Here is a 24,384-nt window from a genome sequence, read left to right as displayed (position 1 = left end):
AGACAGAAGGGCTGTCCGCTGACCACCACACAGGCACCACGGCATGCTCATGCCTACACTCACACACACACACACACACACACACACACACACACACGTACATACACACATACATATTTAGAAACAGGCTTGGGTATTTAGCTCAGAGTGTTTGCCTTGCATGCATGATGCCCTGGCATTTGATCCCCAGTACTAGTAAACTACGCACAGTGGTACATGCCTGTAGTCCCAGCAGTCAGAGGTGGAAGCAGGGGGATTAGACATTCAAGATCATCTTCGGCTACAAAGCAGTTCAAGAGCTATACAAGACCTGGCCTCAACAAAACAAAGCAAAAGGCAAAACCACCGTAAAGCGACAAACAAAAATGCTAAAGGGTCTTGTTTTCATCTGGGGTACTCTGTTGTACCCATGACTTCATGTGTTCATGGTTCATAGGAAGCCTTCTGTCCTCGTGACCTCACACAGTCCTCTCTCAGTGTATCTATGTACTGATCTCTTTTTTTAATGACACCGGCCAGGCCCACCATCTTGACTACATTTTATGTTAATCATTAAAGTCCCCCTCTCAGGCCGAGGTGTTAGCTCAGTTAAAAAGTGATTTCTATGCAAATATGATGACTGAAGTCCATCCTCAGAAATCCCATTTAAGAAAAAAAAAAAAGCTGGACTTAGTGTGCCCTCTGCCACCCCAGCACTGGGAAGGCAGAAACAAGCAGACCCTGGGGCTCAATGGATACATAGCAGCCTAGCTTATTTGGTGAACTCCAGGCTAATTGACCCAGTCTCAAAAAAAAGTAGACATCCCCTGAGGAGTGTTCTCTGACCTCCACATCCACAGGTACAAATGGGTACCACACTTAAACAGGCATGCACATATACATGCACATGAAACCTCCTCTTCAAACACAGGCGATCCATTCTGTATCTATACATACTGGAACTAAGGAAGCCAGCAAATAAATTCAGGTGGATGTGATTCGGCTCAAAACACTGACCTCCCTCATTTCTGAAGGCTAGGTCTTTCAGTTGGAAGAGCTTCAACCCTATCTGAGTGCCCAAGACCACAGAAACAGCATAATGTATTCACTGAGAACACAGTGCTGAGTGGGGAATGCAGCCAGTGCTCTCAACCTCTGTGCTGTCTCTCCAGCCCCAGGGGTCGAGAGTTCAGAGGTCAGAAGTGACTTAATTTTGCGTGGGACAGGATCTCTGTCCCAGTGGGAGATAGACAGTATGCTTCAGTGGGACATTCTGGAATCCCTCTAAGCAAGCTCGACTTACTCAAGGGATGGAGGGCATAGCTGAACTGGCCTGAAAGGTAGCCCTGATGTCCCCACAGGCTTTCTGGAGAAGAATCGAGATGTGCTGAGCACAGATATCCTCATCCTGATTCACTCCTCGAAAAACAAGTTCCTGAAGGAGATATTTAATGTGGACTCATCACAGACAAAGCTGGGGCATGGTACCATCTGCCAGGCGAAGGCAAGAAGCCAGATCCTCAAGGTGGGCTACTTACCTGCCACCCTCACTCCAAGGCACAGGGCCAGACAGATATGACCAAGGAGACCCTTTACTCTCTAGGGGTCCCTAGCATGCAGCATCCCCAACATGTAGCTTGTCCTGGAATGAAGGGGAGAGAAGGAGAGAAATACAGAGGGAAGGAGGGAGAGAGGGGCAAAGGAAAAGAGGGGAGTAGAGAAGAGGGGGAAAGAGGGAAGAAATAAACAGGAGGGAAGGAGAGAAGGAGTTAAGGAAGGAAAAGAAAGAAGAAGACAGGAGGGGGAAGGATGGAGGGAAAGTGTGCACATGTGTCCCGAGTGGCAGCCCTCACTGTGGCATGGTCCCCGGGCACAGATTCCCAGCCCTTATGCCCCGTTGCTGCTTCTTTGCAGTCATCAGACTCCACCAAGCGCCCTGTCACCCTCGCAAGCCAGTTCAAGCAGTCTCTGGACCAGCTCATGAGAATCCTGACCAACTGCCAGCCCTACTTTGTCCGCTGCATCAAACCCAACGAGTACAAGAAGCCACTGGTAACTAGGAGAGAATGTGTGTGTGTGTGTGTGTGTGTGTGTGTGTGTGTGTGTGTGTGTGCCTGGGTGGGGGAGGGGGAGTTCTAAGGGGCTGAGTTTGACACCTAGAGTTGACATCCAGGGCATGGCCAGCATTATAGGGGCCGCTTGTCCCCTCTTTACAGACACTGGTGTGAATTGGTGGCAGCTCAGTGACATGAACACTCACCTCAGACTGACTTCCACACACTCACATCTAGCTTCTCAGTCCATCCATCGTCAGCTGTGTGTGCTCAACCAGGTTCAGGGCTCCTCTGGGCCTCATTATTTATTATCTTCCATAAAGTCAGGCTTACTCTTGTCTATAGGATGTTAGAAATGAAGCTGTCTGTGGTCACGAGAATGCCCACATGACCTGAATTATCTTTAAGACATCACGTCTGTAGAAGGGCAGTCTGCAGGGACAAGCTCTGGCAAGTGAGCACACCCAGTGGGACTCTACTGGGACTTTATGATTTCAGGATCCCTCCCTGTGCTCCTGTTGGTCAGACTTTGGCCTCACGTCCTTACAGGATGGGCCAAAGCTGACATTCGGAGAGGTGAAGCTCAGGAGAATCAAAACTTACATTTGGGAACTAGAAACTAGAAACTTACATAGGGGTTTACAAGACGGCATTTTCTCAAAACCGCGCGGCCCTGTCTCAGCTAATCTTTCGATAGAAAGTTTTCTGTGTTTCTCAGAAAAGATGGAACTAGCTAAGGAGCAGGTGGTATAGCACATCTTCCACGTAAAAGCCACACTTAGCAAAAAGGCGTCGACTATTTCAAACGTTGGCACTGAAGAGTCAGACCTGCAGAAGCTTTCTCCACATGTGGTGGGGACAAAAGGAAGCCTGTGATACCCTGAACTATAGAATCCACCTCCTCCAAAAGCCAGAAGCACAGGGGCTTTCCAAGCTAGGATATATGATTTGCAAAGACAAAACAACTAAAAACAATGTCATAGGGTATAGGGAGATATTGGTATATACATGTTAGTGTATATATCCATGTGTGCCCAAGTGTGGGGATGTCACATATGTGCATATGATGATAAAGTTTGATATTGTGTATCTTCCTTTATTGTTGTCCAGCTTACATAGTTTTAAAATTATTTTATTTTATGTGTATGGATGCTTTGCCTGCATGTGTGTATGCATTCACCACATGAATGAAAGCTTGCTGCCCATCAAGGCTAGAACTGGAACTGGAACTGGAACTGGAGTTATGGACAGTTGTGAGCATAATGTGGGCATATTTGAATCAGGATGCAATTCTATCTATTGAGGTTGTTTTATAAAAGCTACTATAGACAGCTACTATAGACAGCAGCTGGACAACTCCTATTCCTCATGCCGGGATAACTCCCTTGCTCTTAGAATTCCTGCAAGTGACCACACTGCCTGCCTGGTCACATTCTGTGGGTGTCTCTGACCAGACATCATCTGAGTGGCTGCAGCTTCCTGCTGTGAATTGTAGAGTAGAGACCTAGGTTGAGGACCAGAGACACCTCTCTCTCTCTCTCTCTCTCATCTCATTATATCCAAGGATAGCCTCATGATCCTCCTGCTTCTTCCTCCCACGTGTTATATGTATGGACCAATCCAATTGGCCTGAGTTCCAGTTCCTATCTATTGCCTTTTATGTCCTTGGAATTACTTCCAGCAACTCCCACTATCTTCAAAAAGTCATTTGGAGTCTGGGTACAGTGCTATGTGCTTATAAGTCCAGCACACAGGAGGTAGAGGCAGAACAGCATGCTCAGCTATATATCAAATTCTGGGCACACACCTAATAAAAACAGTCCTTTTAGTTCAACCAAGCGTTTGGTAGGTTCTTCTGGACTTTGGGGGATGACGAGCTGAGCCCCCCTCCCCCAAACCCCCCGGCGGCAGCAATGGTGAGTATTTTGAAGGATGGGATCCTAAGCTCCTGAGCCCAGTCTTCTCTACCCACAGCTGTTTGACCGAGAGCTGTGCATTCAGCAGCTGCGTTATTCCGGCATGATGGAGACCGTGCACATCCGCAAGTCAGGCTTTCCCATCCGCTACACATTTGATGAGTTCTCACAGAGATTCCGCATGCTGCTGCCCAGCCCAGAGCGTATGCAGGTGTGTGCCTAGAGGCCATAGAACCTTGTGCCTCCTGTTGAATCTTCTCCTCCTTCCTGACTTCTGGGACCCTCCCCAGCCTGGATACCCACCTTCCACATGTTCCCTGTCTGTCCTTCCTTTTGACCTCCTCCTCTATCTGTGCTGTATAGGCAAGGTGGATGACCAGCACTGGCTTCTGGTTGATTCTGATGGCTGTGTGTTCCTTTGAAATGTCTGTGGGTTTACTTGCCCTCCTGGAACCACCATGTCTAGGATCTGAGGTGTGACTAGAAAGCTCTGTGGGATAGGATGTTCTGCCATCTTTCTGCATCTTGCAGCCATCCTAACATTTAGATTGGTTTGAGGCTAAGTGTTCCATAGCTATGGAGGCCCCGGGCCCGCCAAGGTTCTACCTAGCCCTCATCCACTTAGCTTGGAGAGTCGGCAAGTACCTGCGTGCTGTCAGACAGCCCTTGTTGGGTGGCCTGTATGCAAGGGGGCTCCTACTTGAGCAGCCCTGGAGAAGGCCCTCACCCCTTTCCAGAGTCCCCGGCCATCCCTGGTTTTCTCAACAGTTTCAAAACAAGCCCCGCCAGATGACCTTGCGCATCGCCGACCTGTGCCTGGGGACAGACAAAGACTGGAAAGTTGGAAAGACCAAAATCTTCCTGAAGGTGAGATGCTGGGAGGCACTGCTGCCTCTGGCTTCCTGGCGACAGCAGGAGGGACACAGGAAAGAGCCCCATCCAGCCATGCCTACTCTGGTCCTCGGCTGGGCTGTGGGTTCCCCTAGCCATAGACTCATGCACTGGCTTGCCCCATAGTGGGAATCTGGGATCTAGACAGGAAGGAGATAAACAGAGAGACGGGGCAACAGAGAGAATTCCCCAAGGGAACCGCACAGAAAGATGGAGCAGCCATGAAAGGCCACACAGAGGAACAGAGGGTGGAGCTGGTGTTGGGGAAGGGATGGAAAGAGAAGGTTCAGCCTTACATTCCTGGTTCCTTGAGACCATGCTCAAGGTCTGGTCCTGCTCTGTGCCCAAGTTCACCAAGGCACAGGAGAGACTCAGTCCTGCTGATGACAGATAGAGGGAGGGGGAGGGGAGGAAGGAAAGGGGAACAATTGAGTCCCCAACCTCTCCTCCCCACCAGCCAAGGCGCCACAGCTCTCTGTCCTGCAAAGACAGCCCCTGCCTGTCCGGGTTGATGATGATGATGATGATGATGATGATGCTCTGTGCTTCATGTCTCAGGCCTCAGGGAACTAGGGGGAGTAAGAGGCAGGAGAGACACACCCATGGGTGAAGACAATGACTTTGGGAAATGGAGACTAGCAGATTGAAAGAGCAAAGAAGCCAAACTAAGTTGACATTAGGGTGAGATGTAGTTGCTTCACTCAGAACCACGTACGGGTTCCTTCTTTGCTAGTTCTCATAGGAGAGTCTGGGACACCCTCACTTTTGGAAACCAAGACCTGGTACCAAGCAGGGGTAGTGGGGGTGAGGGAGGGACAACAACATGATGATATCACCCATCCTCAGGATCATCAGGACACAATGCTGGAGATCCACAGAAGCCAGGCCCTGGATGGAGCAGCGATCCGCATCCAGAGAGTCCTTCGGGGACACAAATACAGGTGCCTGCCCCCAACGACCATCCTAAAGTTTGGATTGATCTGAGGCTAAGTGCCCCACAGCTGTTTGGAGACTCCAGGCTCACTGAGTAGCCTGTGTGTGCCTCACACACTTAACCTGGAGTGCAGCCAAGTGCCTAAATGCTGTCAGTCAGCACCTGGTATCCCATAGGCAGGCCTGGGAGGGAAGATTTCTTCAATGGGGACATTCAGCTTGTGTTGATAATTCTAATATATTATTGGAAAAGCATTCTATAAGCAAATGATGTCAGTCTCAATCTCATCTTTACATGTGTCAATATATAATACACTACACACATATATACACACACATACAAACACAATCAGCACACACATATACACACTTACACATATATCCATACCACACAAACATACACACATACCACACACACACACCACACACATACATATACACACTTACACAAACATCCATATCACACACACAAATACACACAACACACACATACATATACATATACACACATACATATACATAATATACACACACACACACACACACACACACACACACACGGGAGTGCAGATCCTCATGTTTGCAAGACAAGCACTTTGCTGATGGAGCCATGCCTGTCAGTAGAGTGATATCTTCCTCCTTGCTTTTGGGACTTTGAAGACACTATAGTCTTAGCTCCTGTGTCATAGTCCCTCTGATCCCTGGAGCACTGCTCACTTTCTTCAGTCCATTTCTTCTCCATCCTGCAGATTAAAAATTTATTCTGTTCTGTCTTCAATCTTACTGATTCATCCTCTGATCTCTCCATTCTTCTACTCAGTCCCCATCCACTGCGGGTTCGTTTTCAGTTACAGTAGTGTGTGTGTGTGTGTGTGTGTGTGTGTGTGTGTGTGTGTGTGTNAGTAGTGTGTGTGTGTGTGTGTGTGTGTGTGTGTGTGTGTGTGTGTGTAGATGTGTATGTGTAAGTGTGTATGTAGGTGTGTGTGTAAGTGTGTGTGTAGGTGTGTATGTGTGTGTAGGTGTGTATGTGTGTGTGTGTGTAGGTGTGTGTGTAAGTGTGTGTGTAGGTGTGTATGTGTGTGTAGGTGTGTATGTGTGTAGGTGTGTAGATGTAGACCAAAGGAAAGGTTCATTTTGGCTCACTGTTTGGTGGTCTAACCTTTCCTGGAAGCGAAGGCATGGTAGCAAGAGCTTGAAGCCGCTACATCCACACCCAGGAGCAGAGGGAGCCACGTGTTGGTACTATGGCCACTTTCTCTCCTTTGTGCGATCTGGAACCCAGACTCATGTGATGGTGCTGCCTACAATTAGGCTGAGGCATTCGCTTCAATTAAAGCAACTCTCTTCTAGAGCTTTGTCTCTTAGAGGATTCTAGATCCTGTCAGGTCAGCAGGCAGTATGAACCCTCACAGAAGGAGTGGCCTTCTCACCTTGGGGACTCGTGAAAGGCTTCTCCCCCAGGCGCCCCCACAATGCACTTCTCCTTCCACTATGTGGATCTTAGGCATACAACTAAAGGCATCAGATGCCACGGGAAGAACCTTTACTGAGGAATCATCTTGCTTGCCTAATTAGTTTGCTGCTTGAGGCTAATCTCAGACTGTCATACATACTAAGCGTGGACTCCACGACTGAACCACACTCCTAGTCCCTTGGGTAACTTTTGTGCCATGGAAACAGTATGGTGCATAGGATGCTTTCCAAAGTTTCGTGTACTAGACATGTGTAGCATTCTTGCCTGCTCCCCTACCACAACAACCAGAATCTCCTAGATTTTGCTGAATATGCTCTGGATAGGCAGCTAGGTCAGGTCAGGTCAGGTGCATATCTAGTGCATATGGTGGCCAGTGGAGGGCATCGGGTCCCCTGGAACCGGGTTATAGTGATTGTGAGCTACCATCTGGGTGCTAGGAACTGAACTCAGGTCTTCTGAAAGTGCAGCAAGTGCTCTTAACTGCTGGACCATCTCACTAGTTCCTTTGAAGATTTTAAATGGTACAATATTGGCAGATATAACCTAAATATATCCTCCTGTATACGTTAGCACAACTCTAGATAATGTAATTCAATACCAATGTCATGCAACTAGCTTTTAGAATGTATTATTTGAGGAATAATATGGTAACAATACATCTGTGCAGTTTCAGTGCAGATATTGTCTTTTCCAATGTTTTGGGTTGTGCTAGCTGAAGCAGTAGCTATAGAACAACCTCAGGGTTGTGATCCCTTTGGGGTTGGAATGACCCTTTCATAGAGGTCCCCTAAGACCATTGGAAAACATTGATATTTACATTACTATTCACAACTGTAGCAAAATTACAGTTATGAAGTAGCAATGAAAATAATTTTATGGTTGGAGGTCACCACAATCTAAGGAACTGTATTAAGGGGTCACAGTACTAGAGAAGTTGAGAACCACTGCTATAGAACCTGTGTGAACACAGATCTATACAATTTGCTTTAGCTTCTGTTGTTAGTAACTGAAGTACTCTCTTCTCTAACTATTGTTTTCTGTCTCTCTGTGACTCTCCCACTTTCTCATCGTGTGTGTGTGTGTGTGTGTGTGTGTGTGTGTACACTAGACAAAGAGCAAATGTTCTGATGTAATTGTTGTATATGGGACCCAGGAATAATCAATACTGAAGTTCTCTGTATAATTTTAATATGATGAAGGCATACTATTCTAAACCTTAGAAATTCATCCAGGAAAGTATTAAAAGTGGTACAAAAACACAACTGAGTATGAAATTAAAGATTCTCATGGGCTGAGCTCATCAGAGAAGCCTCTGATATCAACCTTAGACCTCCATGTATATGTGCACAGAATCACACAAGCGTGTGTGCCTACACATAAGCAGATGCACATGCACACGTACCACACACACACACATACACACACACACACACACACACACAAAAACAGAAAAAAAAAAAAGAAATGAAAAGATGGTGACTGGTCCTGTTCCTTCAGAATCCTTGGTAGACTGTAAAGGAATGAGGAAAGATTTCTTGATTATTTTTAAAAACTGGATTATCATCATTCCAAAATGTGGGAGTTTTTCTTTTGTTTTTACTTTTTTTTTTTGTTAATTGTTGGGGGTGGGAGTTGTTTGTGATGCTGACGACTGAACGCTAAACCTTACACTAGACAAATGCTCTACCACTGAGCTGCATCCTTAGCCTAGAGATTTAGGTTGTTAATGGCAGGTCTCACAACTCTAACCTGCATGTACATCTGTCATCTGTTGGCAAAGGCTTCTGAGCATGTGTTGTCCAGATTCCTTCCTCCCTCATATGTTATCACCTACTTGTGTTCCAGATAGACCCGTTGGCTCCTACACTCTTTGCAGGATCTAGAAGAGTTGCTAAATGCCTCTAATTTGCATTCCCCTCTAGGAAGGAGTTCCTGAGGCAGAGACGGGCAGCTGTGACCCTCCAGGCAGCGTGGCGAGGCTATAGCCAAAGAAAGAATTTCAAGCTGGTGAGAGAGAGAGAGCTGCGGAGGATGGACTTTCAGGGGCAGCAGAAAACCAACCCCTGAAAGACACAGGATAGTTTCCCTGGATCAGAGCTCCCGGGCAGGAGGGGCTCCATTGCTGATTGATAGAGAATACAGCTCTTACTTAAGTGACAGCCCCCTCCTCCTACTCTTTCCTTAGCATCTCCCCAGCCTTATGTTTGGGGTGTTGATGTGTTCGCCCTCAGAATTTTGGGTGTCCCCCAGAGCTGGGCTGGCATGATGATAACCAGATGGATGGACCTCCTGTTAGAGCATTTCCTCCTCTTTGCTCTTCCCACACAGGCCCCAGAGAGTGAGTCTGCTCTATGTGAGGCAGAGCGGCCATCTCTGTTCTCTCGGGCTTTACTTGACCCCTTATTCATTCTCATGATGACTATGACTATAGCTGCAGCATAAGAGGGTCCCATCAGCAACTGGCCCTGACTTTCAGCACTTGGTTCTCACAAAGCTCCAGGTGGTAACTCACAAGTATGGAGGGTCACCCGAGGGCCTGGTGTACTGGGTGCATTATTTAATAGTAATCACTTATATAAGTAAAGGAAATGAAGCAGACCTTAAATAGATTTGCTCAGGAGTGGTACATCTGGCATCTATGGGTCTGTGTGACTTTCAGAGCTTTAGGCTTGCCCACTGAGTTGGCCTTTAATCAGCCAACAGGCTCATCCTGGAGACCCAGGGACTTTTGTGGCATGGTGTGGATTGGGTGTTCATTCATTTCTCTCCTATTTTAAAGACACCCCCACCTGAGTGGGCGCCATTGTTCAGCAGTACAGTGAGCACCACTGTCTGCTGTGGAGCCCGTGTCAGTCCACTGTTTACATCGCATTAGTTACATTTCCTTTTTGCTGCCAGACAATACCCAACAAAAGCAACTTAAGGGAAAACGGGCTTATGCTGGCTCACCTGTCAAGAGTACAGACTATCATGATGGGGGAGTCATGGCAGCAGGAATACCAGACTGCTGGTCACACTGCATCCACCATCAGGAAGCAGAGAGCAATGAGTTCCTATGCTCAGCTAGGCATTTCCATTTTATACAGTCCAGAAACCTGACCCGTGCGATGGTGCTGTCCACATTTAGGGTAGATCTACTTATCTCAATTAATCTTGTCTTGAGAACTCATCACAGTCATGCCCAGAGGTTTGTCTCCAAGGCGAGTCTAGAGCTGCCAAGTTCACAATCAACATAAACCATCACATATACTACTTGCCAGATGCTTGTTTGGAGCTTATTTGAATGGTAGGCTCTGCTCCAAGTAAGCAATACAAGTAATGAATAGCTTCATGCACATTGGCATGTATGTATACCCATAACGCCAGCACTGTACCGAAAAGCAGGTGACTAAGTTGCACGGAGGGTCTTCTGTGAAGAACCTCTCTCTGCTCTTCCAGGAAAGTGGTCTTGCCATAAATCTAGCTGCTTCCTGCTTTCACAGATCCTAGTGGGCTTTGAACGCCTGCAGGCCATTGCCCGGAGCCACCTGCTGATGAGACAGTTCCAGGCCATGCGACAGAGGATAGTGCAGCTGCAGGCCCGCTGCAGGGGCTACCTGGTGCGACAGCAAGTCCAGGCCAAGAGGAGGGCAGTGGTGATCATTCAAGCACATGCCAGGGGCATGGTTGTCCGGAAGAGCTACTGGCAACAGAAAAGCACTGTAGGTAGTCACGTGGTATGAAAGGGAGGCAGGGTTGGCTGGGGCAAAGAGGGAAACTGATGAACAGCAGTTAAGAATACTTATGAGAAAGCCCTTTAGAATATCCAACATTCTCAAGTGAAAATGCTTAACTCTACTAGACAGTTTTTAGAAATACAGCAAGAGTCCATGAAGGAGATGTTCCTGGGGGATATAATTTAGATTGTACAAAATGGCTGGGAAGACAGCTCAGTTGGTAAATGTCTTAGTTAGGGTTCCTACTGCTCTCAAGAGACACCATGACAACTCCCGTAAAGGGAAATATTTAATTGAGGCTGGGTTACAGTTAAGAGATTCAGTCCATTATCCTCATGGTGGGAAGCATGGTGGCACAAAGCAGACATGGTGCTGGAGAGGTAGCTGAGAGTTCTATATCTGGATCGGCAGGCAGCAGGAAGTGAGAGATACTGGGCCCGGTTTGAGCATTTGAAATCTCAAAGCCACCCCCAGTGACACACTTCCTCCAACAAGCCACACCTGCTCCAACAAGGCTACCACTCCTAATAGTGCCACTCCCTATGGTCTATGAGGGCTACTTTCATTCAAACCACCCCAGTAAAGTACTTGTCATGTTTCCTGTTGCTATTATAAGATATCCTGACATAAACAATGTAAAGGAAAAAGGATTCATTTAGGAAAGTCAAGGTTGCCGGAAGTTGAAGCAGCCCGCCCGCCATCTTACAACCATCCAAGAGCAGGAACCCATGAAAGTTACTGTGTGTGTGCTAATGCTCAGCTTCTTCCCCCACTTGTATAACGCCATAGAATGGTATCACCCATGTCGCGTGGTCTTTCCACCTCAATTAATGTAACTGAGATATGCTCCCAGACCAACCTGATCTAGACAATCCCTTTAACTAACCTTCTCTCTATGGGGTACGTACAGGGGCCTGAGATCATTCTGGCTAAGGAGCCAAAGGCTCAAGGTGCGGTCCATGAGAGGAAGCGTAAGTCCATCTATGACACCGTCACTGACACAGCGATGGTGGAGAAAGTGTTTGGCTTCCTCCCAGCCATGATTGGAGGTCAGGAGGGTCCAGCCCCAACACGCTTTGAGGTAAGACAGTGAAAGCAGGGTTGGGAGGACCCTTCTTGGGCTAACTGGGATTACTGATGTGCATTCCACTGACTGAAAGGTTGGCCTGTGTCCTCCCTGTTTGGCCCTCCCAGGATCTGGAAGTAAAGACGCAGAAACTGCATGAGGTTGATCTGGATACAGTGCCCATGATGGCAATGCCAGAAGAGGAGATGGACAGCCTGGCTGAGTATACCTTCCCCAAGTTTGCTGTGACTTACTTCCAGAAGTCAGCCAGCCACACCCACATCCAGAAGCCCCTTCGATACCCACTCCTCTACCATGAAAATGACACTGACCACTCGGTACTGTTTTTTCCCTGGTTTCTATGTGGCCCAGCCTGCTCCCCAACCCATTGTTCAGAGAAAATAAGCAAAGAGCCCAGATCACCATGGATCCCAGTGCCGGAACCAACCAGCCCTCCTGTCTCATTCCCCAGGCCGCTCTGACTATTTGGATTATCATCCTGAGGTTCATGGGTGACCTTCCAGAGCCAGTGGTCTATGGCAGGAGCAGCCTGACTGGCGGCTCAGTGATGCGGCAGATCCATGACAGGCTGGGCAAGGACAGTGTCACTCAGGGTTCACAGCACAACAGATCCTCGAAGGTATGTGGCAAGGGCAGCAGAGAGGTGTGCACTAGGGAAGGACCTCGGAAGCTGAGTGGAAGCACTGTCCACTGAACCCAGGGCCCGAGACTGCATTTGGGAATTCATGAGTCGGGATTGGCAATTTATGAGTCGGGATTGGATTTTGCGATCACAAACAGATGGTCTCCTGAACTATGAATGCTGGCTTTGACTCCAGCCACATTCAAATTAACATTTAAAAACCAAAAAACAGATTTTTGAAAAAGAAGCTATAGCTCAGTTGGTAGAGTGTTTGCCTAGAATGAGCGAAGCCCTGAGCTGGTCCCCAGCATCACACAACCCAGACAGGGTGGGGCATACTTGCTATTCCAGCACAGGAGTTCTGGCGGCAGAAGGATGAGGATTTAAGGTCACTCTTGGCTGTATAACAAGCTGGAGGTCAGACAAAGAGGTGAGGAGAGGGAAGATAAGCAAGGCTGGGAGATGACTCAGAGGATAAGAGCATTCGCCACACAAGCTTCATCAAATCCCCCCAAGCCAAGCCAGGCAGTAGCGTGCGCGGCTAAGCCTAGCATGCCTCCGAGGAAAAGGGATGCAGTGAGAATTCCCAGAAGTGCTAGCCTGGTGTGCGTATGCGCACACACACACATACACACACACACACACACACACACACACACACACACACACACACACACTACACATATTTACATACACACGATTTAAAAATGATTCACACTTTTTTGGTCAAGGCCTCCTTAAGGCCCTGGTTCATGCAATGAACTAACCAAAATCCAAAGGAGTTAGCTAAGCAGCAGTGACTGTAGCTGGGGGTCCACGGTAGAAATCCATGAGTGCTCCATACACAGAGCCACTGAGACCCAGCATGCTGTGAGGACCCGTTTGCCCACTAACTACAGAGGAGCCCTATAGCCCTCTGCAGCCCTGACTGCATGGACAACCCAGAGCTGCTCCAGCTTCCTGACCTCTGGAGACATAAGCTCCGCCAGAGTGTGTTAGGTAGCAACGCTGCGTAACAAGTTACCCCGAAGCACAGCTGCTTAAGACAGGTCAGACTAGTTCTTTCTGAGAGTTGGGAGCGGCTTGGATGGTTGGTTCTGATTCAGGATCTCTCGTGAAGTTGCTGCTAAACTGCCAACTTTGGCTTGAATAACCTGTAGACCTGACCTGAGTCCACTCCCAGGATCATGGAATGGTGTATCCATCCCGGTATGTGGTCCCTGTCTTGAGCTATCTGAGCATCCTCACTACATGGTTTTTCTTCACACTGAGTGATCCAAGATGAAAAATACAGTACTTCACGTTGTGAGGCAGGGGCATAGCCGGAATAGAAGGTGGAGCTCACATTGCAGGCTGAGGACCTTTCCCAGCGGGGACTCTGACAGGCAGTCTAGCAGGCAACTCTGTCTTCTAAAAGGCAGTCATCGAGACTCTGGACTGGTTTCCCGGGTCAGATCTCAGATTTCTTTTATGCACATTTGTTAAGTAGGCCAGACAAGCCCTACCCATGCAACCAGCCAGTGTTTCACACTGAGATTCCGTACCCAACGCCAGCTTTACCCAGACAGCGATGCTGTCTAGCCCTGAGTTGACCTCAACCCAAGCTCATTCTCACCCCAAGCTCTAGTTTGGGCTGCAAACTCTCATACTGACACCACTGGGGCAAGGTCTATCCTCTGCCCCGACCTGTGCTGCTGGCTTTGTAAACTGAGCCAGAAGATGGCTGAATGTCAAAGACAAATGCGCTATCCCTGGTGACTAAACAGCGAACTACCCGAGCGCTCACATCCCCTTGGTCCCTGGTCTGTCTCCACAGAGAAGAAGCAGCTGGGGCAGAGGGTCCAGTGATATCTCCTCCATAAAGCTACAGTGGTCCTCACAGATCACTGGCCAAGTGAGCCCAGCTAAGAGATGATTTGTCAGTCCTGGCTCAGTGTCAGATTGGTACAGAGTTCTTGGCCATTGCTTCCATCCCATGCATCTGTTTTGTCCTTGGCAAATGGGGATGGTCACAGCTGTGCTAACAGCTGTCTGTGGACTTCTAGGTGGCCAGCCAGCTGAACCTTGGTGACGAGGCATTCAAGTTTGATGGCCCTATCTCAGACAGACCCATGTCTAACCTGGAGAAGGTGCACTTCATTGTAGGCTACGCCATCATGCGTCCTGGACTCAGGTCAGTCTCCACCCCCTACTTCTATTCAGAATATCAGGCCACTTCCCTGGCACATAGCTTATGATGGCATCACCCTTATCATCTGCCTCTAGTAGTTGAATCTCTAATCAACTACTCTGACATGGGCCTGAAGGCTAGGTCTTTGGCCTAGCTGCTGTTAGAGCCACCTAGGCTCTCTGCTTGCTCTGTTAAGAAAAGCCAGGAGGGGCTGGGGAAATGGCTCAGTTGGTTCCACACCTGCATTATGAACTGAGTTTGAGCCAGGAAAAGCAGCATGTGCCTGTGTGCTTGTGTGCTTGTGTGCTTGTGTCCTTGTGTGCCTGTGTGCCTGTGTGCCTGTGTGCTTATGTGCATGTGTGTCTGTGTGCTTGTGTGCCTGTGTGTTTTTGTGCTTGTGTGCTTATGTGCTTGTAACGCCTGTGCTGAGCGCTTGCTGGCCAAACGGTCCAGCTAAATCAGTGAGTCCCAGGCTGAGAGACACTGTCTTTAAAATATCAGCATGGTGGAAAGTAACCAAATAAAGCTCCTACAAGCTCATTACACATAGATGCACACATACCCGTGCATGAGCCTGGACTGGGCAGAACCCGCTGGGGTCAGATGCAGTTTTAAGACAGATTTGGCATCAGCTAAAGGACTGTTCACTTTATTTTGTTTTGTTTTGTTTTTTGAGACAGTGCTTCACTATGTAGCCTAGGCTGGCCTGGAACTCCTGCCTCAGCCTCCCAGGAGCTCCGGATATTCATTATAGAACAGGCTCTAGTTAACAGGACCCTATAAAGTAGAGTTCTGCATTATATTATGCATGTTAGCATATCAATGCCTATGTTATACATACTTCATGTGCAATTTGCTTTACAGGAATTGTGGCATGGAGTCTGGATTACCTCACTCAGGATGATTTTTTTTCTAGTTCCATCCATTTACCTGCAAATTTCATGATTTAGTTCTTTTTAATGGCTGAGCAATACTCCATTATGTAGATGTACCATATTTTTTTTTCTTATAGAAGACAGCATTTAATTGGGGCTGACTTACAGGTTCAGAGATTCAGTCCATTATCATCAAAATGGGAGCATGGCAGCATCTAAGCAGACATGGTACAGGCAGAGCTGAGAGTTCTATATCTTCATCTGAAGGCTGCTAGTGGAAGATTCACTTCCAGGCAGCTAGGTTGAGGGTATTTAAGCCCACACCACAGTGACACACCTACTTCAACAGGGCCACACCTCTTAATAATGCCACTCCTTGGGCCAAGCATACACAAACCAACACATTCCACTCCCTGGCCAACATAGGCTTGTTCAAACATATGAGCCTATTGGGGCCATACCTAAACATAGTATAATGCAAAATACATTTAGTTCAACTTCCAGAATCCCCATAGTCTATAGCAGTCTCAACAACGTTAAAGTCCAAAGTTCAAGGCCTTTTCTGAGATTCATGAAATCACTTAACTGTATTTCCCAAAGCAAGATAGGAAACCAGCTGGGCAAACTCCAAACTCTGCATCTCCATATCTGAGTCAAAACGGTCTTCAGATCTCCAACTCCTTTTTCATCTTTGTTGACTGCAAGAAACTTCTTTCTGCTGGGCCACTCCCTGATGACAGCTTTCCTCAGTAGATAGCCTGCAGCTCTGGCATCTTGAACATCTTGGGGTCTCCAAGGCAACTTCAATGTTACAGCTTCTTGTTTCAATGTCTGGAATTGATACGTGATCTTCTGAGCTCTTCCAAAGGGCTGGTATCACAGCTCCATCTCTGCCCTCTGTAGTACTCTAAGCTAAGTTGATCCACTCCACTGGTGCTGCTGTTCTTGGTGACTATCCCATTGTACTGGCATCTCCAATACACTGGGGTCTTCCACTGCAACTGGTTTTCACCAACAGTCTTTCAAAGGCCTCTTCATGGTGCCAAGCCTCAATTCCTTTGCATGGCCCCTTCAGTCCCGGGCCATCAACTGCAACTGAGGCTCCACCTTTACCGATGACCTTCCATGGCCTCTCACAGGGCCAAGCCTCAGCTGCTCTTCATGACTCCTTCATGCCTTCAAAACCAGTACCACCTGGGTGACTCTTACACATTACCAAGTACAGCTGCAGCATGAGGAACAACTGTGGCATCCCTGAAACACAGCTTCATTGTGCTCTCAGAAAACACTTCCCAGAAGATTTAACCTCAGTGATGCAGATCTCTTCTTAATCACCATTAGTTTCTTAGCTCCATCTAACCAGCATCATTTGTTGCAGTAGTTCCTTCTATTCTGGACTTTAAAGCTAGAGCCACATGGCCAAAGCTACTGAGTTCTGTTGTTTGCTGGGGGCTGGAACGTGTCATGTTGTTCTATTACATTATCACTAGCTTTCTGTTTTCCAACTCCTTCACTGCCATTAGGTTGGCTGAACTGGAACTTGCTCCATAGACTGATTTTGAACTCGTACATTTTTAATTCATTCTTCTGCTGACAGACATCTATGTTGTTTCCAGTTTATGGCGTTTATGAAAATAACAGCAATGACAATGGTTGAGCAAGTGTCTATGTGATAGGATGGAACGTCATTTGGGTATATGCCCAAGATGGTGTGATTGGGTCTTGAACTAGATCTAGTTCCAGTTTCTTGAGGAACTGACATATTGATTTCCACATTAGTTGTACAAGTGTGCACTCCCATCAGCAATGGATGAGTGTTCCCATCGGCAATGCATAAGTGCTCCCACCAGCAGTGGATGAGTGCTCCCACCATCAGTGGATGAGTGCTCCCATCAGCAATGCATAAGTGCTCCCACCAGCAATAGATGAGTGTTCCCCTTACTCCACAGCCTCACCAGCATGAGCTGTCACTTGCTTTATCTTGGCTATTCTGACAGGTGTAAGATGGAATTTCAAAGTAGTCTTGATTTGCATTTCCCTGATAACTAAGAATGTTGGACACTTTTTAAAGTTGTTCTAGGTCATTTACATTGCCTCTTTTGAGAATTCTGTTTAGATATGCACCCCATTTTTTTAATTTGGCTGTTTGTTTTCTTGATGTCCAGTTTTTTAAAGTTTTTTATATGTTAGAGATTAGCCTTATATCATGTGTGTAGTTGGTAAAAATCAACAATAGAAATAGCAGAAAATACACAAACTCATGAAAGTTAAACAACTCACTACTGAATGAATATCAAAGTCCATTTGATTTAGTTTGTCCATTAATAACTTCAACACATTCACTGTAGGACAGTTAGGTCTGAGCCTCTGGCTTCCTGCCTCCTGAGGGATGGTACAGGTATGTATCGACCTGGGCCAAGTCCAGAAGCAAAGTTAAAAACTTTCTAGAATTAAATTAAAATGAAAACACAATATGCACAAACTTATGGGACATAATGAAGTCTGTTCTAAACGGCAAGTTCATAGCACTAAGTGCCTACATTAAAAACCTGGAGAGATTTCATCCTATGCCTTTCTGAATCTAGCAAGTGATAAGCAAAAATAGACACCCTGTCTCCTCTTTTCTCACTGTACTGGAGGAGGTGCCAATCTCCAGGGTGTGGGACACTGCCTTAAAGCAGAGGAGAAGAAAGGTGACTTGAAGTAACTGTAAGGTTGGGGAAGGAACAGGTTGCTTATACATGGACCAGGGAGAGAGTATCAAGAACAGCAGCAAGGGCAAGGAGGCCATGGGCAGAGGCAGGAAGGGAAGCAAAGACTCAAGGGAAGGAATACCCTGGAAGGAGGACTGAAGGCAGGGCCTTGATGAGCTTGGATGGGGAGGTGGAAAGACGGACACCCAGAGCTCTGGGAAGACACCAGGTGATGGGTGCACTGCATAGGCTATGGGTAAGGTGAGATCATTCTACTGTGCACTCAAGCTCTCCTCCTCCTGCGAGCCTCACAGAGCCTATGGGCTGTGTCTTTCAGAGATGAAATCTACTGTCAGATCTGCAAGCAGCTCTCCGAGAACTACAAAACAAGTAGCCGGGCCCGGGGCTGGATCCTGCTTAGCCTCTGTCTGGGCTGCTTCCCACCCTCAGAGAGGTTCATGAAGGTGATGGGGGCCAGGCTGGGGTGGGGCTGGATTGGGGAAGAGGCAGGTTACAACAGGAGCAGACCCTGAGTCCTGGACCCTGGGCCAAGTCCAGAGGTCATAGCTAGTGAGCAGCACTATACTAGCTACACTCCTCTAAGCCTCAGTTTTCCCATCTGAAAGGATGCTCTACTTGGCTCCTTCCAAGTAATTTGGAAGCTCCTATCCAGGAGCACAGTCTCACTGTCCTTGGTCCCAAGCACAGACCCTTCAGAACTAAACTGGAGATGGACTGGGGATATAGCGCAACTGGTAGCAATGCTTGCTGAGCATGCGCAAAGCCCTGGATCCAATCCCCAGCACCACGTAAGAGTAGAAGTTGTGATGCATGCCTGTACCAGCCCTCAGGAGGTAGGAGCAGAGGATCAGATCCATCTGTCCCACAAGGTGTTGAACTTATTGCTGGAGAGTTAGAGTCTATCTGAGCGTGGCTAGAACCCAGGGCTTCAGCCATGCTAGGCAAGCACTAGCAACTGAGTCACACCTCCAGCAAAGAAGGGTTTAAACTGACCCGGGCCAAAGATAGAGGAGGCCTCCGTTCTGAATGTCTCCCTCTTCCCACCCCTTTCTCACCACCAGTATCTGCTGAATTTCATTCGTCAAGGGCCACCCAGTTATGGGCCCTTCTGTGCCGAACGGCTGCAACGCACCTTCGCCAATGGGGTGCGCGCAGAACCCCCCACCTGGCTGGAGCTGCAGGTAGGCGCTGGCAGGGGTGGGAGGTGGGCAGTAGAGGGCGGGGCACACTGTTCAGACCTTTGACCTTGACTCCTTCCGCCTTCTTGTGTGCACGCCATGCGGTTGTGGGTACCACAGCGTGCGTGCAGAGGTCAGAGAGTAACGTGGTGGTGTGGGTACCAGGTAGTCAACTCATGTCATCAGTCCTGGCAAAAAATTGCCTTTGCTAGCTGAGCACTCTCATTGGCTCCTCTGTTGCTCCTTCCGGGTCACCCCAGTACTCAGCATAGCCTAGGCTTCAGAGCCTCCCTACCCACCTCTCAACCCACATTCCTGTTTTGTTCCTATCTCCCGCCTACCTGGATGGAAAGATACAGCTACCATGCTCCATAGAGTGAGAGAGCACACTGATTGCTTCTAGCTTCTAGGAGGCAATGGTCCTGCAAGCCTGTCACCCTTCATAGCTCTGCTATTTATCAGGAGCCGGCATCACCTCTACCTGCTTTGTCTCATGACACCTCTAAGTTTTCAAGACCTCAGAAAGGGTCATTTCAGACCACCAGGATAGAGGGAGCACCCTGGCTCGCAGCAGTGCCTATACTTCCCCCCTTTTAGAGACAGCAGGCCTCCTCTGGCCACATTCCCTTCATGTTCTCTCTTCAATTCCACCTGCCTTCCTTCCCCAAATTCCTGTAGGCAAACTATAGGTGAATAGGAAGCTACTCATATCTACCTATACAGTGTTGGGCTCAGGATCCAATGACTTAAACTTTGTCTGAGACAGCCTCAGCGCCTTGGGTTTGCATCTGAGTGTGGCTTATTATGGGATACAGGCTGTATACCAGGGCTGCAGAGACTACAAAGTCTACAGCTCACCTGCTTTGGGTGGGTAGCACAGACCCCTGGACACCATGCCAATTCACAATCAGACCCTGGGTCTCCTGAGGGACTCACCCTCAGGACTCCACAGGAACAAGCAAACTTAGGGATGGGGAGCCTCTGGGGACAGGCTCTGGGACCCAGGACTGCAGAGCACCACCTCTCTGTCCCTAGGCTGTCAAGTCCAAGAAGCATATCCCGATCCAGGTCATCCTGGCAACCGGAAAGAGCCTGACCATCTCTGTGGACTCCGCCTCCACATCACGAGAAATCTGCCAGCACGTCTCTCAGAAACAGGGTCTCAGGGACAATCTGGGCTTCTCCCTCCAGGTTGCTGTATATGATAAGGTATCAACTAGGACTTATGACCTACATATGCCTCCTATGCACACCTGGGCCAGAGCACCCTGAAGCCAGAATCTGTACCTATTAACCTGCCATGCTTGTATCCTCAGCCACCACATACACACACCGCATATATGGGCATGCATATGCACACATTCATGCATATGCACGCACACCAGAAACACCTCATTCTACACGCCCAGTCCTCCTGCCTGCATACTTACAGGCCATCATTGTACCTTTGCCCACATAGGGCTAGATACGAGCCTTCACCCCTAAACCTAGGAGCTCTAATACTCACCTGTGGAAGTCAAACTCTCCCTTCTTTGGGAAGCATTTTAGGAGGGGATGGACAGACCAGGACACCTTCTGCAAGCTGGGGAGACAGTTCAGTTGATAAAGCACATACTGAGGCATGGGTAGCTGAGAGCAATCCCCCAGAACTGTGTAAATAATCTAAGCATAGTGGCATTTGCTGCTGCACTGCCCAAATGGAGATGTGAGGATCCCAGGGCTCATTGGCCAGCAAATCCAACCAAATCAGTGCGTTCTAGGTTCAGTGAGAGATCCCGTCTCGGAAACGGAGATGGGAAGCAATTAGGGAAGATTTGCCATCCACCTGTGAGCTCCACAAGCATGCAAACACACACACACACACACACACACACACACACACACACTAACATGAAGAGAAAGAAGCATTTTGGTCTCCAAGTGGACGCAGGAGTGGCATCTTGGCCCACACAGGGCACCATGGTCCCTGTCTTCCTTATACGGTGTTAAGGATAGATGTCTGTGTTGGGGCATGGCATATCACAGCTCTTAATTCCTCCTGCCCCCAATTCTCAGTTCTGGTCCTTGGGCAGCGGCTCTGACCATGTGATGGATGCCGTGGCCCAGTGTGAGCAACTGGCCCGAGAGAGGGGAGAGAGCCAGCGCCAGGCCCCCTGGCGCATCTACTTCCGGAAGGAGTTCTTCACCCCTTGGCATGACTCCAGAGAGGACCCTGTGAGCACTGAGCTCATTTACCACCAAGTCCTCCGTGGAGTGTGGTCCGGCGAGTATAACTTTGAGAAGGTGAGGAGCTCTGAGAGTTACCCCATTCCTAGACTGTGATTATCGGGATGCTTTGCAGTACAGGGGCTCCGTGGCAATGCAAGTAATAAAGAATGTGGCAGACAGGAGCCTGAGGAAGGATGGATGGAAAGGTAGATACAAGGGTGCAGGTGTGGAGCCAACACCGGGTACAGCCATCTTTCCCAGGCCTGGCCTTCTTCCTCCCATGGATTGCAGGTTTGCTTGGGGTTCCCTGGCACCCACATCAGGCAGGAAAGCCCCTCCCTACTTGCCCCAGGCTGCCTGACCTCTCACACCAGCTGCTCATAGAGCAGCACATCGTGGGGATCAGGAATGTGGCCTCGAAGCTGAGTGATGATAGCCTGGGTTTGATCCCTGGTACTGTGTAAATGAACCCGGTAGTGAACTGTAATGCTAGCAACTGGGAGGCAGGAGGAGCATAAGTTCAAGGTTATCCTTGGATATATAGGGAGTCTGAGGCCAGTCTGAGATACATGAGGCTTATGCTAGGGGTTGGGGGAGAGGGAGAAGGAGGGAAAAGAGGGTGAAGAGGAGCAAGAACATGTAGAGGAGAAAGAGGAAGGGTGGAGACGAGAAGGGAAGGAAGAAGAGGACCCTAAGGGTCATTCACATCTGGGATGCATAAAGAACTCTAACAACGGGGTGCTCTGTGACTATGTGGCACCAGGTGCAAACACCACATGTCATATCAGGAGGCTGTGTCTTGGGACCCTAACAGCCACAACCATTCCAGCCATCTGCCTGGATGGGGCAGCCACTGTGCCCTTGGCATGGGAGGACTTTGCCCCTCATAGAGCAGCAGTGTGGGGGAGACCTTAGGACAGGAGGCTGCTCCTGCCTCCTACCTTGTGTGAGAGGCTGGTGAGCCCCACTGCTCTGAGGCAGGAGCTGCCTCGTGGGGAGACCTTGTGGGCCCTTGCTCACCCCTCTCATGTCCCTGCTGTCCCGGGCACACAGGAGGAGGAGCTGGTGGAACTGCTGGCCCGGCACTGCTACGTGCAGCTTGGGGCCACAGTGAAGAGTAACGCAGTCCAGGAGCTGCTGCCCAGCTGTGTTCCCTCCAAGCTGTACCGGACCAAGTCTCCAGAGAAGTGGGTTAGCCTTGTCACCGCTGCCCATGCCAAGGTCGGTCTGCAGCAGGCTGGGCACTCTGGGTCCGCTCTGAGGGGTGATGAGAGGAATGGGTCCCTTCCCCCATGAGTCTCCCCATGTGCCAGGGACCAGGAAGCTTTAATGGGCACATTCCTGAGTCAAGGGACAAAGTTCTCCTTTAGCTCAGCACATCACCACAGGTTCCTGTTACCTGCCCTCCTCCCTCCGGATGGGCCTCTTGGTCCCAAACTGCTCTGCCCAGTGGCACCTAGCTGGCCTGTCTCCCAAGGCCAGAGATTCCACAGCTGCTGAATTCTGACAGTTCTGTGGCCTGGCACAGGCTCATCATTTCTTCCCTTCATGACACCTCTAGCCTCTCAATGTTCCCTCACCAGGTACATGGAAATCTTAGGTTGCCATGTACACGTCCTAAGTGTTTGGTACATGTGGCAGATGGCCAAATCACCCTTCATAGCTGCTGTGGCCATTTCCATGCCTAAAGTCAGAACATGAATGTAGAAATGAGAAATGACATTTGGTCCAACAGAGAAAGAAAACTTGAGGACATTTTAGACAAAGCCCAGTGGGATGTGGGACATGTTAGGAAGGGAAAGGGCGAGCCAGGCAAAAGGAAGAAATATAAGGAAGAGAGAAGTGTAGAGGTGGCGTGGTGGATAAAAAGCTTGCTATGCAGGACTGACACCCTGAGTTCAGATCACCAGAACCCCTGAAATTCTGGGTGGGGTAGCACACGCCTGTGCAGTCCTGATGTGCACCTCCAGAGAGATGGAGGCAGGGACAGGAGGATTGATAGAATCCTGGGAGCCAGCTAGCCTGGCATAGCAACAGCGAGCAACAAGAGACGATGTGTCATGCTGCGCAGTGGTGGCGCATGCCTTTAATCCCAGCATTTGGGAGGCAGGGGCAGGCAGATTTCTGAGTTCAAGGCCAGCCTGGTCTACAAAAGTGAGTTCCAGGACAGCCAGGGCTATACAGAGAAACCCTATCTCAAAAAAAACAAGAGAGAGAGAGACACACACACAGAGAGAGACAGAGACAGACAGACAGACAGACAGACAAAGAGAGAGAGAGAGAGAGAGAGAGAGAGAGAGAGAAAGAGACCATGCATCAATCAAGGTGGAAGGTGAGGAGATTGTCCTTCATCCTTCCATATGCAGCCCGGGCTTTTCCACTCCATATAGGCCCAGTATACCCAATCAAAAGCCACGCCACTGGAGGTGAAGGAGCAGACAGTGGAGGCTGCCCGTCTTCTGTGGCCCCTGCTCTTCTCCCGGCTATTTGAAGTCACCACACTCTCTGGTAAGAGCATGTGGTGCTGTGTGGTTGGGGAGGACAGGGAGCTGCTCCTGGTGGCCAGC

General features: G+C 48.8%; 1 protein-coding gene across 1 annotated transcript in view; it reads left to right on the top strand.

The window, feature by feature from the left end:
• Positions 1 to 24,384, top strand: part of Myo7b (myosin VIIB) — an 83,440-nt gene that overhangs the window by 38,805 nt on the left and 20,251 nt on the right. Inside the window, exons 16-32 of the mRNA XM_021214205.2 lie at positions 1,341 to 1,504; positions 1,894 to 2,031; positions 4,008 to 4,160; positions 4,718 to 4,816; positions 5,687 to 5,781; positions 9,170 to 9,254; positions 10,730 to 10,948; positions 11,874 to 12,044; positions 12,158 to 12,367; positions 12,502 to 12,669; positions 14,718 to 14,845; positions 18,748 to 18,874; positions 19,493 to 19,612; positions 20,645 to 20,818; positions 21,665 to 21,892; positions 22,871 to 23,038; positions 24,208 to 24,335. Coding sequence (XP_021069864.1) covers positions 1,341 to 1,504; positions 1,894 to 2,031; positions 4,008 to 4,160; positions 4,718 to 4,816; positions 5,687 to 5,781; positions 9,170 to 9,254; positions 10,730 to 10,948; positions 11,874 to 12,044; positions 12,158 to 12,367; positions 12,502 to 12,669; positions 14,718 to 14,845; positions 18,748 to 18,874; positions 19,493 to 19,612; positions 20,645 to 20,818; positions 21,665 to 21,892; positions 22,871 to 23,038; positions 24,208 to 24,335 — 2,575 coding nt within the window. The remainder of the gene's footprint in view (positions 1 to 1,340; positions 1,505 to 1,893; positions 2,032 to 4,007; positions 4,161 to 4,717; positions 4,817 to 5,686; positions 5,782 to 9,169; positions 9,255 to 10,729; positions 10,949 to 11,873; positions 12,045 to 12,157; positions 12,368 to 12,501; positions 12,670 to 14,717; positions 14,846 to 18,747; positions 18,875 to 19,492; positions 19,613 to 20,644; positions 20,819 to 21,664; positions 21,893 to 22,870; positions 23,039 to 24,207; positions 24,336 to 24,384) is intronic.

This window comes from Mus pahari, chromosome 15 (assembly GCF_900095145.1).
Source record: "Mus pahari chromosome 15, PAHARI_EIJ_v1.1, whole genome shotgun sequence".
Taxonomy (NCBI): Eukaryota; Metazoa; Chordata; class Mammalia; order Rodentia; family Muridae; genus Mus; species Mus pahari.
The sequence above is the reverse complement of the archived record's forward strand: the minus strand, read 5'-3'. Positions and strand labels throughout refer to the sequence as shown.